Source organism: Dipodomys spectabilis, unplaced genomic scaffold (genome assembly GCF_019054845.1).
Source record: "Dipodomys spectabilis isolate Male_0828 unplaced genomic scaffold, ASM1905484v1 ptg000783l, whole genome shotgun sequence".
In the NCBI taxonomy this organism is placed as follows: domain Eukaryota; kingdom Metazoa; phylum Chordata; class Mammalia; order Rodentia; family Heteromyidae; genus Dipodomys; species Dipodomys spectabilis.
Window position 1 is genome coordinate 17,437,182 of NW_024871460.1, and position 16,093 is coordinate 17,453,274.

The following is a 16,093-nucleotide window of genomic DNA, read 5'->3' on the forward strand; positions in this document are numbered from 1 at the left end:
ACGGCTTCCAAGTCTTCACTCTTCCTTCTCCCTATACACAGTCTTCTAGGTACTTAAAATCTCTCCAACTATGTTTTAGCTTCCAGTAGGTAAAGGAAAGAATTTTTCTATCTGGTCCATCATACTACCTCCACAACTTTACTTATCACATAGTGTGATTAGTCTTTTCTCAAAGTGTATTGCTAATTGGAAGATACTTAATTATCTTTAAAATACAGAATATATTAAAATTTCATATGTCATGTTCTTATAAAATACCAATCAATTTTTGAATACATTTTTGAATCTTTAAAAACTATAGGTTTTCATCTTTAGCAATACCAGTGGTTATTTACATGTTATTATAGCTATATTCATATAAAACTCTTCATAATTCAGCATATCTGACATGTTACAAGAAATGTTTTAATGTGATAATGAAGAAAGCCACCCTAATCTGATCACAAACCCAAAGCTATAAAGCAAAAATGTTATAAATTTAAATGCATTTTTAATCCTGTACAAAACAGGTACACAAACACAATGAACACAGATCTTCAACAAGTCACTAAAAATTACAATGAACACAGCTCTTCAACAAGTCACTAAAAATTACTAACAGAAAAAGGAAATACAAATGGCTATATATAAATGTAAAAGCTCTCAATCTCACTGATAAGAAAATTGCAAGCTAAATCTACAATGGCATGTTATTCACAAAAAATACTGGCAAAGATTGCCAACCACTGAGTTGGCAAGAAATAGGAAAGTTTCATAGTACATGTTACTGATACACACTTCCTCTATTAAAGTAAAGCTGACAATTTTATTAAAATTTAAAATATACTGACCCTTTGAAGAAACAATTTTGTTTCTGAGAATTTATCCCAGAAATAAATGTGGAGGGGCTGGGAAGGTGGCTCAGTGGTAGAGTGCTTGCCTTGCATGCATGAGGCCCTGGGTTCGATTCCTCTGCACCATGTAAGCAAAAAACAAGCCAGAAGTGGTGTTGTGGCTCAAGTGGTAGAGCACTAGCTTTGAGCTGAAGGGCTGAGGGACAGCACCCAGGCCCAGAGTTCAGGCCCCAGGACCAACAAAAAATACAAATAAATTTTAAAAAATAAATGTAGAAAATGAGGTATATAAAAAATACTTGTCAAAGTATTGTTGCTAGTAGAAAAACACTTAAAAACAATTTAGTTACCTATAAATATGGCACTAATTAAAGGAATTACAGAACATTTATTAAATGGGATATTATACAATCATTACAGTGAATGAGGCAGATAATATTATCAGATGTTAAATATATTTCCTAAAAAGTGAACTGTAGGACAAATATGGTCTTTTGTGTTTGTATGCAGATACATGTAACATTAGATGTTACACATACATATCTACTCTTGTGCATAAGGTAACTGAGATAGTGCCCTCTAGAAGAGTAGACAGTAGACAGTAACAATAAGTACCTAGCATATTTTTATGAATTGCCTATTAAATAATTTTATAAATTTAGAAACTTCAAAAATTAAATCATTAACAAAATTAGAACTGTTCATCAATATTGCATAAATTAATTCTTATCTTCCTTTATTTAGGGAACAAAGATAATAAATACATCAAGAACACAGAAACAGTTCTGTGTGGTAGCAAACACCTATGATAAAATAAACATCAATAAACACATAAAGAGCCAGGAATGGACGTAAGAGGATAATGAGCTCAAGGCTACACTAAGCTACATAAGCAAAATTCTACCTCAAAAAAGCCAAAATAACCCTTTAGTACGACTACTTAGTAATAATTTTTAAAAAGCTGAAACACCAAAAAAAAGGAAACATGTAACCTTTAATATTTGTGTGTAAAGTAAAAACTGCATGTATATACCAAATAAATACTTTTTAATTGATTTTAGTAAGTTTGTTTTCTTCATATTTTTCATAATAGTTCACCAAAATAAAATTAAAAATAGAATTGTAACTTTTAATACGTTGTATTTTGCTTTCAAAAATGACTATACACTTTCCCACAAAATTGGTAAACTATTTCATTTAAATTAACACAATTCAACTTAATGTTACCTAAGAGTCTGTTATGTACAGATGTTAAGAATGCTACAAAACAAGCATAAAAAAGCGCAAATTATGATTCTTTCATTTAAGAAGTTTAGAGTCTTGGAAGGCAAAGTTTAAAAACACTGATCAGTAAAGAACACAGATTTTACAGATATATTAAACTATCCAAACCAAAAGTACTACAGGAATTCATGTAAGAACTTGTTAAGTAGTTATTGACTGCTACAGGAATTCATGTAAGAATCTGTAGGTAATTTCTAAGTATTTATTGAGATATAAAATGCTTTCAAATTTATAGTATTTCATTTACAAATGAAAATGCTATTATGTGATGAATACAGAGGACTTCCTGAGTATGTGTACACTTAACTGGGCTTTGAGGGAATTACTGACAATTAAGTATAAATTGCTCTTAATTATTCATGATCTTTAGGAGAAAGTTTATTGCAGTGGTCTCAATCTGTTTTGATTGCTCACCTATATGTTATTGAAAATATTTCAGGCATGAACCTCATAATACATGCAAATTTATTAAGATATATGTACATTACTGCTGCTAATAGATTAAATATTAATGAAGCTTACTTTACTTTTAAATAAAAATAGAAATATAAGTTTTAATATTTTTCTTACTGTATTCCAGCATATCATCTTGCAATGCCCTAGGGTATGTACATTTGAGTTTGCATAATACTAACAATAATGAAATTCACAGATCACGTAAAAACATTTTAACCAAGTTTCAATCTCTTTACACATCCAACTTTTCTTCACAGTTGTTAAAAGGTATCAGGCACAAATCTGAATTTCATCTCATTTCTCTGTACCCATAATCTTCACTCAGAAAAGATGTTAATGTGTCATTAAGTGATTATCACTACAGAGAAACCAAGGATAGGTTAGTCATGGCTCATAAATGGGTACTGTAACTTCATAATGCAGAATACTAGAAATATTTTTCTTGTACATTTATTATTTAATACCCAACTGTGACCCTATATTATTGAATAAGCTGTGAACTTCTTCAAAATGATGTGATTCTCATTACTATACTCCTATTATAAAGTCTAGTCCTCTCTTCATTTTTCTTAACTAATCGTATGTTATTACAGGAACATTTTAAAGAATATTCAAAACTAAATTTTCGAATACATTGTGCTTCTTCAAAGTAATTTGTTAAAATGAAAATGAATAGACATATATACGTATATGTATACCCATGTGTTTATGTGCATATATGTGTATATTTTGAGTGAAGACTTCTCCCTTACCAATCCTGTTAAGCAAAAATGAAAAACTGTTTAAAATAAATCTATGTACAAAGGTACATAGTCAGATTTGATGTAATTTCATATGTTTCACGAATATGTTCAGAGAATAGTATCTAAATTATTCAAATATAAATGCACATATATATTTTCACAGTATGTGAATTTTATATCTAGCTACCAGGGAAGGCCTTTTGCATTTCAAAAAGGAAGTATTCTGGAAGTGGCGCTGTAGCTCAAGTGGGAGTGCTCTCCTTGATCTGAAGAGCTGAGGGACTGCGCTCAGGCCCAGAGTTCAAGCCCCATGATAGACAAAAAAAAAAGAAAGAAAGAAAGTATTCTGTTCATTTTGAGTAATCTTTAGCTGAACAGTCAAAAGTTCTACATTTTAAAACACAGAACTACATACTATGAATCAGCCAAGAAACACTGATCTGACAATAAATAACACATTTTATATTTAAATGTTTGTCAAAGAAATTAAACTATTTTTCACTTGAGCATAATTTGGGCAACACTGTTTTTTAGTACTTATAGTAAAAAGTATAAATTCATATATCTACATATAAAATTGTAAGACATGGAAAGCGTGGTATCAGTAACAAAGTTGAGCCATTGTAAGGAGTATGCCCCAACATCTCTCTTTTTGATGATTTTTATTTTTACATGAGCTGAAATTGTTTAAACTGATCTATTTTTTTCCTATCCATCCCTAATAATAAACTACATTCTCAAATAAGCACTTAAACCCAAAAGATAACTTTGAAGAAGCAATTCTTAATTTTAGTTCATACATCAAACACATTTTGCTCTCTTAGGCCTTCAGCGTTTTACGAAGAATTGTACTTTGTGAGAAACTACACTTTGTGAGAAACATGTAGTATGGCGGGGACTGCAAATTATACAACGTCCATTTGTCAACATGAAAAAGATACACGTGAAGACAAAGTGTACCTTTGTACATGTAAGAAGGCATACTGAATTCTGCAGCCTGTTTTCTTTTTTTATTAAGTGTATAGAGAGGTCAGCGTCCTTTCCTTCACAGAGACTCTGCACTTGCTGCGTTGCTAAACAGGGAGAAGTTGGATGACGTGTAAAGGAAAAGTCCCATCGGGAGCACAGGCCAGTTAATCTTTTAGTACAAAACTCGTTTCAAGAAAAAAAAAGGGGGGGGGGGAGTGAGCTGGGGGGAAAAATACACACAATAAAGATTACACAGCGGCACAGTCTCTTCCCCGTAGTAACTGAGAGTCCGGTCACCATCAAACATTTAAAAAGCAAAGCTGGAAGAAACAAATCTCAGCTCCAGAACTCAGAAAGCGCCAGTGAACCGACTGGACAGTTCCCGGTGCTGAAGTTACCCGGCTGGCGACCGCGCGCCTGGGCGCCCCTTCCCGCCCGCACCCGCGGCAGAAGCCCGGCCCGCCTGGACCAGGAGCACAAACAGAACTTTGCAACCCAGACTGAAATCGTGGAAGGCGCTGGAGTGTCTTCGGGATTAAACACGCTGACGAGTAGCACGCAGCAAGAGCAGCGGAGTGCAGGGTGTTAGCACTCGCCGGGGGAGGGGCTGGAAGATGGCGGCGGCCGCACACCCACCCGAGACGCCACCCAGCCTCGGCCCCTCGCCCACGCCGCTGCCCTCCGGCCCGCGGCAGTCGTGGCCAGCCCCGCTCTTCCAGACGCGGGGAGGCAGAGCCGCAGCGCGGCCGCGCGGGACGAGAGGCCCCCGGCGGCGCCCGCACCCCGGGCCGGCGCGCTCTGGCCCGGGTCCGGCCGGGAGCACCTGTGCACGGCCATATTGGATTCCTTGCCCCAGTCACAGCCTCCCCGCGCGCGGGGGCGGCGGGAAAGCAAAAGGGACGCGCGGAGTCCGGTTCCGTCCCAGCCCGGCCGAGGCCCGGGAGCCGGGCGGGCTGGCGGCGAAAGCCGGAGGGCGCCCCCATCACCCCAGGCGCCCGCCCCGACACACACCCCCCGCGCCCCGACAACCCACCGCGGCCGCGCCGGCCGCCCGCGTGGCCCGGGCGCCACCGGCGGGAGGGGAGCGGGAGGGAGGCGGGTGGCGGTCCGGGACGCGCGGGCGGCCGCCGGGCAGCGGCCGAGGGGGCGGAGGGCTGGCAGGGAGGAAGGGGACGCGGGAAGATGGAGCCGGGTCCTTACTTGAGCACAGACTGCTCCTTCTCCTCTTCTTTCTTCTGCCGGTCCATGACTGCCAGGATGATCTTCCTCTCCTCCTCCGTGAGGTGGCTGAGGTCGGGCATCTCGGGCTGCGGAGGCGGCAGAGAGGCCGCCGGGGTGGGAGCCGACCGGCCCCGGGGCCCGACCGGAGCCGACATGTTTGGTGGAGCCGAAGCACCCTAGACCGGCGGGGAGGCCACTCCACTGGCGGCGGCGCGGGCGCGGGCGGCCGGGGCAGCCTCCGGCGCCGGGACAAATGCATACAAATCAATGGCCTTCAATCCGAGGCGACAGCCCCCTCCCCCCAGAAGGCAGGGGGAGGGGAGGGGAGGGCGGGAGGAGGGCGGGCGGGGGAGAGGGCCGGGAAATGTCTCTTCTTCCCGGGGGCGAAGGGCTGCCAAGTGAGCGAGCGGGGCAGCGAGCGGCTCGGGCGGGGAGAGGAGCCGGAGGCCCAGACGCCGGGAGCGCCTAGCGGCCGGGGCGGGCCGCGGGGACGTCTCGGGGTGGGGTGGCTGGAGGGAGCGGGCGGGACGGGCGTCGGGCCGCGGCGGCGCTCGCTGGGAGGAGGGGTTCGGGCGAACGCCCCCTCCCCAGGGGGAGCGCCCGGGGGCGGCGTCCCGCGGGCCGGGGAGCGCCGAGGCGGGAGCTGGGAGGACCGTGAGGAAGCGGGGCGCTTTCCCCGCGGGAAGCCTCTCGGCCGTCCGGCCGGCTGACGCGCGGTGAGGGAGGCCCCCTCCCGGAGCTGCAGGGCTCGGCCCCGGCTGCCGCAGGAGACCCCCACCCCCACCCGGGCTAGCGCGAGGCCGCGGGAGCCGGGGAGGAGCGGCAGGGGCCAGCGGCGGCCGGTGTCGGGGTCAGGGCCCCGCGGCTGCCCACGCCCGCGTCCACACGAGCTCCGAGGCGTAGCGAGGTCGGGCGCCCGCCCCTCGTCATTCTGCGCCCGCCCGGGGTCCCTCAGCCGCCGCCGCCGCCGCCGCCCCTGGGTCGGCGGAGTCCGCGCCCAGGGCCCGCTCGCTGCGCCGCCGCCGCCGCCGCTGCTGGGCGCCTCCGCCTGCGCCGCCTCCGCCCTCCGCCTCCCCGGCTCTTCCCGCGGGGGCCGCGTCACCACCTCGCCGCCCAGGCCCGGCCAAGGCGGGCGCCCTCTCGAGCGCGAACTGTGGGTTGGGGCCCAGCGGGGACGGGGCGGGGGAGAGGGGGCACCCAAGTTATCACGGGCAGGGGGAGGGGACGGCGGGCGGGTGTAGGGTGCGGGCGAGTGCGCCAGGTGTGGCCGGTGAGGAGGGAGAAAGGTGGAGGCGCCCAGCTGGGTGAAGTCTGGGTGCGAGGGTCCGAGGCTGGGGTATCCAGCCGGGGCGGGGGAGGGGGCAGTGACGTTAGGGCAGAGCGAGCGCAGGAGGAGGTGTCCGGGAGTCGTCCTAGGAGGGGTAGTGGCAGGTGGATTCCTAGCCCCTACCCCCAGGTGTCAAGAATTCGGGGAGCAGGAAGGGGTAGAGCCGCGGGGGGTGACCTGAAGGAAGGAAGAAAATGGGAAGCGCAGGCGGTGTCGCGAGCCCAGGGGTAAGGAAGTTCTGGAAACCCGGGGTAGCGAGCGGACCATGGAGGAGACAGTGAGTTGGGTACGAGCATGGAAGTACTGGGTCTCCTCTGGGAGAAAGGATGGGCCAAGGGCTTCGGTCTCAGACCGTTTGGAGCGCTCACTTTCTTACAGAAGAGGCCGCAGCTAACAACCCCGTAAGGTGGGCTGTGGTGGAAGCCAGCTCCTGGAGGATGGAGGTGGCCAGAGGCGGGAGAGGTAGGGTTTGGAGATGGAGTGCACAAAGTGGGGGTGCGGCCTGGGGTCAGCCCCGGTCCGGGTGGAGAGAGGGTGTGCAGGTGTCTGTGCGCTCGGTGTAGTAGCAGGCCACCTTATGGTCTTGTGAGTAAAGCCTTTGGGGTTTGTATTATACTTACCTTCTTGTGTAGTAAGCTCTCTCCCTCCTTCCTTTGTTCCCCAGACACCATCTGACTTTAGCTCCGGACTTAGAGAACTGGGAACAGATTAAGCAGCCCTAAATGACTCCGGTGATTTGGAAGCCTAAATTTCTACATTTTTTTTTTCCTCCCATGCCTTGTAACTAGAAAAAGAAAAACCCCACCGGAAATGTGCTATGTGCTTCATTGTTATTATTATTCCTAATCACCTGCTTCAACAAGATGCTTACTCCAGATAATTTTGTTTAGGAACTAGACAAACTAGATGAGATTATGTGAATCTCAATTTGTTTAATTTTATTATAGAATTAAAGGATGTATTACATCTCTTAGTATTTCATTGCCATAGGGAAATTAAAGACCAAAATCAGACGGCCTTATAAATCTAGTAACCATGGTGGTCTTCAATCATAGCTACACAAGAAAATTGCTGTAGTTATTGTTTTTAAATACTACCTGGGTTCAAGCCTGGTAGCTGGTAGCTCACTCCTGCAATCTTAGCTACTCAGGTGGCTGACATGGAAAAAAGCTCAGGAACAGTGCCCAGGCCCTGAGTTCAAGCCCCATGACCGACCAAAATGAGTAAATCTCTAGGATGAAGAAATTTATATGTTTATTTTGAAAATATGGGTCCCAGCTAACTGATGTATAGCAAAGGTTGAGAACAATACTATGCATTCCATAATAGATAATGGAGAAGAAAAATAACACAACTAAGCAACTAAGAAAGAGCTAAGCAAAAAGAACACTTCTGAAGTAACTGAATTTTTTACCTGAAATTCAAATGTTAAATTTTACTATCCACACAGTTCCTTTTTCTGTCCCATACAATGACAGTTACTAGCAATATGCATATCTAATATATACAATGAAATATTTTATTGTCCAAAAAGAAGAATGAAGTTATGTCATTTTCAAGAGAAAAAAAAGTAGAAAACATCATTTTAGGCAAAATAAGCCATACCCAGGCACATAGCAACATATTTTCTATCAGATGTGGGTGATAAATCTAAATCTAAAAACAAAACATGAATATGATCAAATCACATTCTAAACCTGTATGAAAATGACATCATTATTTTGTACAACAAACAGCAAAAATGTCACTAAAATGCTCCAATATCTTCTGTTTTGTTTCTTTTTTCTTTTCTTTTTTGTGGTGGTTGTTGTTGGTGGTGGTGGTGGTGGTGGTGATTGCAGGGCTTGAACTCATGGCTTGGGCATGCTGTCCCTGAGCTCTTTGTGCTCAAGGCTAGCCTACCATTTGAGCCACAGTGCTGCTTCTGGGTTTTTGAGTGATTAATTGGAGGTGAGTCTCTTGGGGACTTCTCTTCCCTAAGCGTGATTCTCAGATCTCAGCCTTCTGAGTAGCTAGGATTACAGGTGTGAGCCACCGGTGCCCAGCTCACTAATGTCCTTTAAAAAGAGAAAATCAAAACCCAAAGGGATAGGCACAACATTCTACCTTATTCAACTGTGCAGAATTAAAAAAAAAAAAACACCCATATACCCAAAGCTAACTCTGAACCCAAACAGAACAAGAAGCCAGAATATACACCATTCTGAGGCCCAGATTCTGAGGTTAAAATAGCTGAGTAGTTCCATTACACATAATGTGACTTCACAAGTAGTTGTCCTGATTAGGAAGTCTGGAGTTCCTTTACAGAAGAGATTAATTTCCTAGGCCAGTGTAGTAGTTAGCATCATGAGTTCCTGTCCCCACTGCCTCCCTGGAAACAGTGCCAGAACAAGAAATAGAATGGCACAAGCCTGAGTCACCAGACAGTTGACTTCCTACAGGACTGAAGCGGAAGTGAGTGGGCTTACTGTTTCTGTGTTCGCTTTTTATGAGCTTTACTACACTAGTTGAGCTTTTGCTATTAAAGGAAATTCTTAGAAATGGGAGCATCTTAAAATCATCTTCCATTAGTCATAGACCTTTACAAAATAAAAGTTTTCATATTGTACAGACAGAATATATTTCATATAATTGTTAATGGATTGCAGCATAAGTGAGCTACTTTTCAAAATAGCTTAATTTAACATAAGATTCCTATGCTCAGAAAGAAATATATCTTCATGAGACCTCTTGGTCTTTGCCCAGTTTGGACCTTGGAAAGGTTACTTGTGTTTTACTTAAAATATCATATTTTACCATGTCCTGTATAGTGCTATTTGAATTGGGCTTGTCCTTTATGTGAATATTTTTGAAGTTGCCTCAAAACTGAAACATTCTGGGGCTGAGAAGGTGGCTCAGTGGTAGAGTGCTTGCCTTGCATGCATGAGACCCTGGGCTCAATTCCTCAGCACCACATAAGCAGAAAAAGCCACAAGTGGCACTGTGGCTCAAGTGGCAGAGTGCTAGCTTTGAGCTGAAGAGCTGAGGGACAGCACCCAGGTCCAGAGTTCAGGCCCCACAACCAACAACAACAAAAACAACAAAAAAATCTGCAACATTCTTGTTCAGTGTTAGAAGTAACTGGCCATCTTTAGTACTAAATTTTCAAGGTCTTGACAGATCAAAAACTAATCCCCTACTGAAAGTCTTTTCTGCATTTCCTACACACTTTCAAAAATTGTCTGTAGCCTTCCAATTTTGCCTATGACTAAGGGCTACTTGTAATCTATTAAATCACTATGAGGGGGTATATCAAAAGCAATGTGCAAAACTACAAACTAAGATAACTATGTCATTAGAATGTATTAAAGGCTTAGTATACTGCTACTGTCTGTCTGGCTGTCTCACAATGTTCCAGCTGATTGCAGGTCTCCTGCACAGATAGATGGTTGGTACGTATATAGTCTCTCCTCAGTGCAGCATGAAGAACAAGCATCCTGGGCTGGGCATGGAGATCAGCAATACAAGGCTTGCCTAGCATGTGAAACCCTGGGTTCAACATCAACACAGGAGTTCAGAGTGAGAAAAGGCAAATCCCCTAAAACATTACTCAAATCTTAACACCCAACTGATAAAAATCCTGAGATTTTATTCTGCAATAATTCAACTCAGTAAATGATCTGAAAGTCCCACTTGAACTCTCTGACCTTATCTTTTAGGACTTTAGTTAAGACTTTCCATAGCTATTTTCACTGCCTGGAATACCTTCCACTGTGATATTCACTGAGCTACCTTTTCCACATGTTTGCTCAGTTAAGCCTTTTGTGTTTGATAGGAAAGCAACCTACCACTTGATCCATACTTGTAGCCCTTTATGTTTTAATTACTTTTCAAAATGGATCTCACCCTTTTTTCCCTAGCTGACAATGGACTTTGGTCCTCATACTTATGAGCCACCACATCCAACTTGTTTGTTGAGATGCGGGGTCTCATTAACTTTTTGCATGCCCTGGGCTTGAACCACAATCTGCCCAATCCCCATTTCCTAAATAGCTAGGATTACAAGCCTTGACTACCACACCCATCTCTCCTCTATTGTATTTAATATTCCAGCCTGTGCCTTCATTCTTGGTCATGATGTCCTTTCACCTTACCTCGCTTTTTCTTTTCTCCAGTGTACTTTCTACACTGACATTTGTAATTTTACTGTTAGTCAAGTAGTTTATAATGCTTATTATTGATCATCTGTATACCACTTCCATAAGCCCAGTGACATCAGGAATATTTTATGTGACCCAAGCACATAGAATAATAAGTGACACATATATGTGTTCAAATAAATATTTGTTTAATGAATTTCTGGAAGAAAGATTTGTCATTTTTGTTTAAATTGGAAAGGAAAGAGGGAAAAGCAATCTGAAAAGAGAATGTGGGTACAAAGCAACTATGAAGTCATTCAGTTCCAGTTTTCCCTCCAACCCAATCTGCAACACATCCCCTCTTCTGCTGTGACAGCCTTCTCACACTTCTGTGTAGTTTCTCTTCTCTGTGTCTGTCTCTCCCCTCATTTTGGCTTATGTTTTCTGCTCCCTGTTTCATAGCGCTCTTCGGTTCATTTTTTTGTCTATACCATATGCTCATCCCTTCCTCCTCCCTCTACCTGCTTGCCCCAGGCTGACTTACACAGCGAGCTCATAGACAGCACTCAGCACAATGTGCTGTAGCCATTTATTCCCTTGCTTATAGCCTCAACTGCACCATGAATTCTTTAACAGGAAGGAGTGTGCCTTTCTTTCCAGTTTCTCCAGGGCCTATCAGAAAGTGCTTCATATATGATGAGGAGCTCAATAAATATACATAAAACCAGCCTATGACCAGTAGTGAACTAATTAGAAAAATCACTAACTGAAGTCAGATGAAAGGGAGGCAGGGAGTGGTAGCAAAAGGCAAAGTGTAGCAATAGGTCATGGCAAGATGGTACTATAACTTACATGCTGTGCAGAAGAATTTGAACTTGTCTTATACACATCAGACAGGCAGTGGAAGTGTTAGACAACTGATCTGAACAGCTTTGGTTTTCAGGATAGAATCCTGCCTTCAGTTACTCATCAGTCTCTTCAACACCTGCTTAACGGAGTAATTCAAAGGATGCGGGTGTACAGTGGCTTAGACATGGACACAGAAATAGCAGAATTTTTTGCTTCCTGATTTCAGAATTTATTTTTGTAGCTATTTTGCTCAGTAGATTATAACAGCATGATAATGAGGCCAAGGTCATGGTTTAAATCCCTGAGTGAGTCAGTCAGTGCAATAGTCACAGCTGATTGTTAATCTTTGCCAGTTGTCAAATGACAATATATTATTTCATGACCAGGAATTGAAGGGGAGAATATAGCTGGTTCACTCAAAGTTAATCAACATTATTAGAGAAACAACTCAAAGTGCATGGCCATAATGTCATTTTAAATTAATACAACAGTATTTTATTAGTCTTCACCAAAGAACATAGTGCCAGGGAAAGAATAACTTCTTTGTACCTGGAAAAGAAGATAAACAATTTAATTCTTTGGTTTCAAGGCCAAGAAATAATGAAAAAAGCTAATGTATATTAGTGTAGAGACGTTTTTGTATATTTTTATTATGTTTCAGTAGTTGTATAAAGGAGTTGCTGTTAGTTTATGAATACAAACTATCTTGATCAAAGGTGTCATGTCTCTGTGCCTCTGATTATATAAAAATAATATCAAAATCAAAAAATACATCTATATCTTGGTAAATGTCACCCCTTTTAGATAAGTTTTATGAGTTTTTCACTTTTGTGTATTCAGCAGTATGTGAGTTTATTTCTTAATTATTTCATAAAATTATAGAGGTACAGCTTGGGCAACATTCAAAAGGCCTGGGAAAATAATATTCCAATCATCTTTTATTTATAGTGTTATAATTTTTTCTACTTTTGTTTGCTCATACAAGTGAAAAAGGACATTAGAGGTTGGTGTGTATGAAGATATATGTATATGCATAACTGTTGTTAATATTTTCTTAATTGAATATCTTAAGTACAACTCTGTGTATAGAAGTTAAGAAAGTGAATCTTAAGGTGTCAGAAATAATTTTAAGCTCTTAAGGAACAAATAGGCAGAGGCATTGAATATCAAATAGCAGCAGTACTATCTGATGAAGGAACTCAGCACAACCTGGGAAGTTGTTGTGCCAAATACAAAACAAAATTCAATCAGTCTTGAGGTTGAATATTACCTAGGTCCATCCATTAATTTACAGGGACTTTCAAAAACAGAAAAACATATTAAACTGTACCATGACGTTCCTATCTGAACAATAAATTGAAGCAAAAAGGGCTGGAGGCACAGTTCAAGTAGAGCACCTGCCTATCAAGTGGATAGGTACTTGGTTGGCCTCAATTCAAAATCCAGAACTGCCAGAGAAAGAAAGGCAGAAAAAGAAATGAAATTTTGCCAGTGGATATTTGATTGTAATAGAGAATAGTTGCTTCTTTCCACTTCCAGCTTTTTAAAAATTATTATAAAGGTGATTTACAGGGAGGTTACAGCTATGTAAGTCAGGTAATGAGTACATTTCATTTTGGACAATGTCACCCCTTCCCTCTCTCTCTCTCAGATTTTCCTTCTCATCCCACCCACAAGTTGTATAGTTCATTTTCAACAGAGTTTCTAACAAGTATCACTGCTGCATTTGTTCACCCCTTGTCCCTCCATTTCTGTACCCCTTCATCCTCCAAAAGTCAGATAAATGAATAAACAAGACAGAAAGAAAAGAAGACAAAAATATCAACAAAGAAATCCACCCCTTGTTTTTATTTCCTGGGGTTCATTTCGGTAAATACTATTTTGTATGATCAGATGCAAAGGCATTGCCCCCTTTCTGCTCCTCTCCTCAGAATATCCACATTTGGTCTCACTGTGTGTGAATGCCTAACGTCTGAGAATAGTTGATTGTGTGTGTGTGGTAGAGAGAGACAGAGACAGAGATGGAGACTAGAGATTGAGCCCAAGTACCACATGCTACGCAAGCATCCTGTCACTTGAGCCATACCTCCAACCCTTTAAATATGTATATATATATATATAATTGTAAAGATACTGTCATGAGGGATTACAGTTACATGAATAAGGTAATTACTGCATTTCCTATCGAACATTGTTACCCCCCTCCTTTGCTTTTCCCCTATCATCCCTTTCTTCCCCACCTCCCCAACTCCTTCCCCCCACCCACCCAAGTTGAAAAGTTTGTTTTCAACATAGTGTCTTGTACATCTCATTGTTACAATGAATCAACCTATATCCTGTTTCAGCATTTTGTTATTTCCCTTCCCCTCACCAAATTAGACACATGTATATACAAGATGCAGGGCACCAGAATCAAATACAGTGACAAAAGGGGTTATACCACAGGGAGAGAACATACAAAAGAAACAAAAAAAATCACATAGTATATTAAAACCAACAGAAACAAAGAAAAAACCTCTTGTGTCCCTATCTTGGGGTTTACCTTGTTTAGCATCATATGGTAATATGTACATAGCTTTTGGCCTTTTCTACTTGTCTGGTAAGATTTGCAAATAAGGGAAAGCATAGGACCTATGTTTCTTTAGGACTAGCTTACTTCACTTAATATAATATTTCCAAGTCTTTCCATTTCCTAACAAATGGGGCAATGCCATTCTTTCTGATGGAGGCATATATATATATATATATATACATATTCATATACATACATATATATACATATATATCACATTTTCTTGATCCATTCATCTACTGAGGGGCATCTGGGTTGGTTCCATATCTTGGCTATGGTGAATAATGCTGCAATAAACATAGTTGTGCTGGTAGCTTTAGTATGGCCTTGTTTGTGATCATTTGGGTAAATGCCCAAAAGTGAATCATAGGGGAGCTCTATGTATAGTCTTTTTATTGGGGGGAGGGAGGGAGGTCCGGTCATGGGGCCTGAACTCTGGGCCTGGGCGCTGTCCCTCAGCTCTTCAGCTCAAGGCTAGCGCTCTACCACTTAAGCCACAGCACCACTTCTAGCTTTTTTTCTTTTTGCTCATGTGGTGCTGAGGAATCGAACCCAGGGCTTCATGCATACAAGGCAAGCGCTCTACCATTGAGCTACCTTCCCAACCCTATGTATAGTCTTTTGAGGAACCTCCATACTCCTTTCCAAAGTGGTTGAACAAGTTTACACTCCCACCAACAGTGCAGTAGGGTTCCCTTTTGGCTACATCCTCTCCAGCATTTGTTGTTATTAGGTTTCTTGATTATAGCCATTCTAACTGGGGTGAGGTGGAATCTCAATGTTGTTTTGATTTGCATTTCTTTTATGGCCAGAGAGGTTGAGCATTTCTTCATGTGTTTATTGGCCATTCTTATTTCCTCTTCAGAGAAGTCTCTCTTTAAGTCTTTTTTTTTTTTTTTTTTTGGGTCCAGTTGTGGGGCCTGAACTCTGGGCCTCAGCTCTTCAGCTCCAGGCTAGTGTTCTACCACTTGAGCCACAGCGCCACTTCCGGCATTTTTCTTTCTTTTTGCTATGTGGTGCTGAGGAATTGAACCCAGGGCCTCATGCATGCAAGGCAAGCACTCTACTGCTGAGCCACCTTCCCAGCCCTCTCTTTAAGTCTTTAGCCCACTATTAATCAGGCAGTTGTTTCTTTGAGGATTTTTGCCTGTGTATGCATGTTGTTTTCAACATAAAGTCTTGCTGACTTTTTCAAGGCTGGTCTCCAACTTCATATAGTCCTGGGTTTACCTCCCAAGTAGCAGGATTAAAAGTATGTGTCACTACACACAGCCCACCAAAACTATTTTCTAGTGAAGATTTATAAACCAAAAAAATAGGACCAATTTACCCAGGATTAGTAAAATAAACATTGTAAGTGTTATAGAAGTCATCAATATACACCCAACATACAGTGCATGAAGGTTAACTCATAGAAAACTTCCTAAATACAAGAAAAGATATTGGCTGTTAATCTAAAGCATCGAAGAAGGAGTGCAAAAGTCTTGGCCAAGAATGATGAAAGGAATGACATTGTCCAAAATAAATGTACTAATTTCCTACTTATGAAACTGAAAGCCTCTATATGTCACCTTTATAATAAAAATTTTTCTTAAGGTTTGGGCCAAAACTAGGAAATCTGAACGGGCTGCAATCCAATATTTCCTACAAAATAGTATCTTTCTGAGATAAAAGGTGTGCTATGGCTTATAAAAGCTATGTCTCCTTGGAAACTCATTTGA

General features: G+C 42.4%; 1 protein-coding gene across 18 annotated transcripts in view; it reads right to left on the bottom strand.

Moving 5' to 3' along the window:
* The window catches only part of Rims2 (regulating synaptic membrane exocytosis 2), a 418,336-nt gene extending 412,603 nt beyond the window's left edge, over nucleotides 1–5,733 (bottom strand). For 15 of the 18 annotated variants that reach the window (XM_042673035.1, XM_042673026.1, XM_042673040.1 and 12 more), the window contains exon 1: nucleotides 5,486–5,661. In XM_042673035.1, coding sequence (XP_042528969.1) covers nucleotides 5,486–5,661 — 176 coding nt within the window. Of the gene's footprint in view, nucleotides 1–5,485 lie in introns of all 18 variants that reach the window. The other 3 variants (XM_042673019.1, XM_042673018.1, XM_042673020.1) reach the window with 1 other exon arrangement.
* Nucleotides 5,734–16,093: the final 10,360 nt, after the last annotated feature.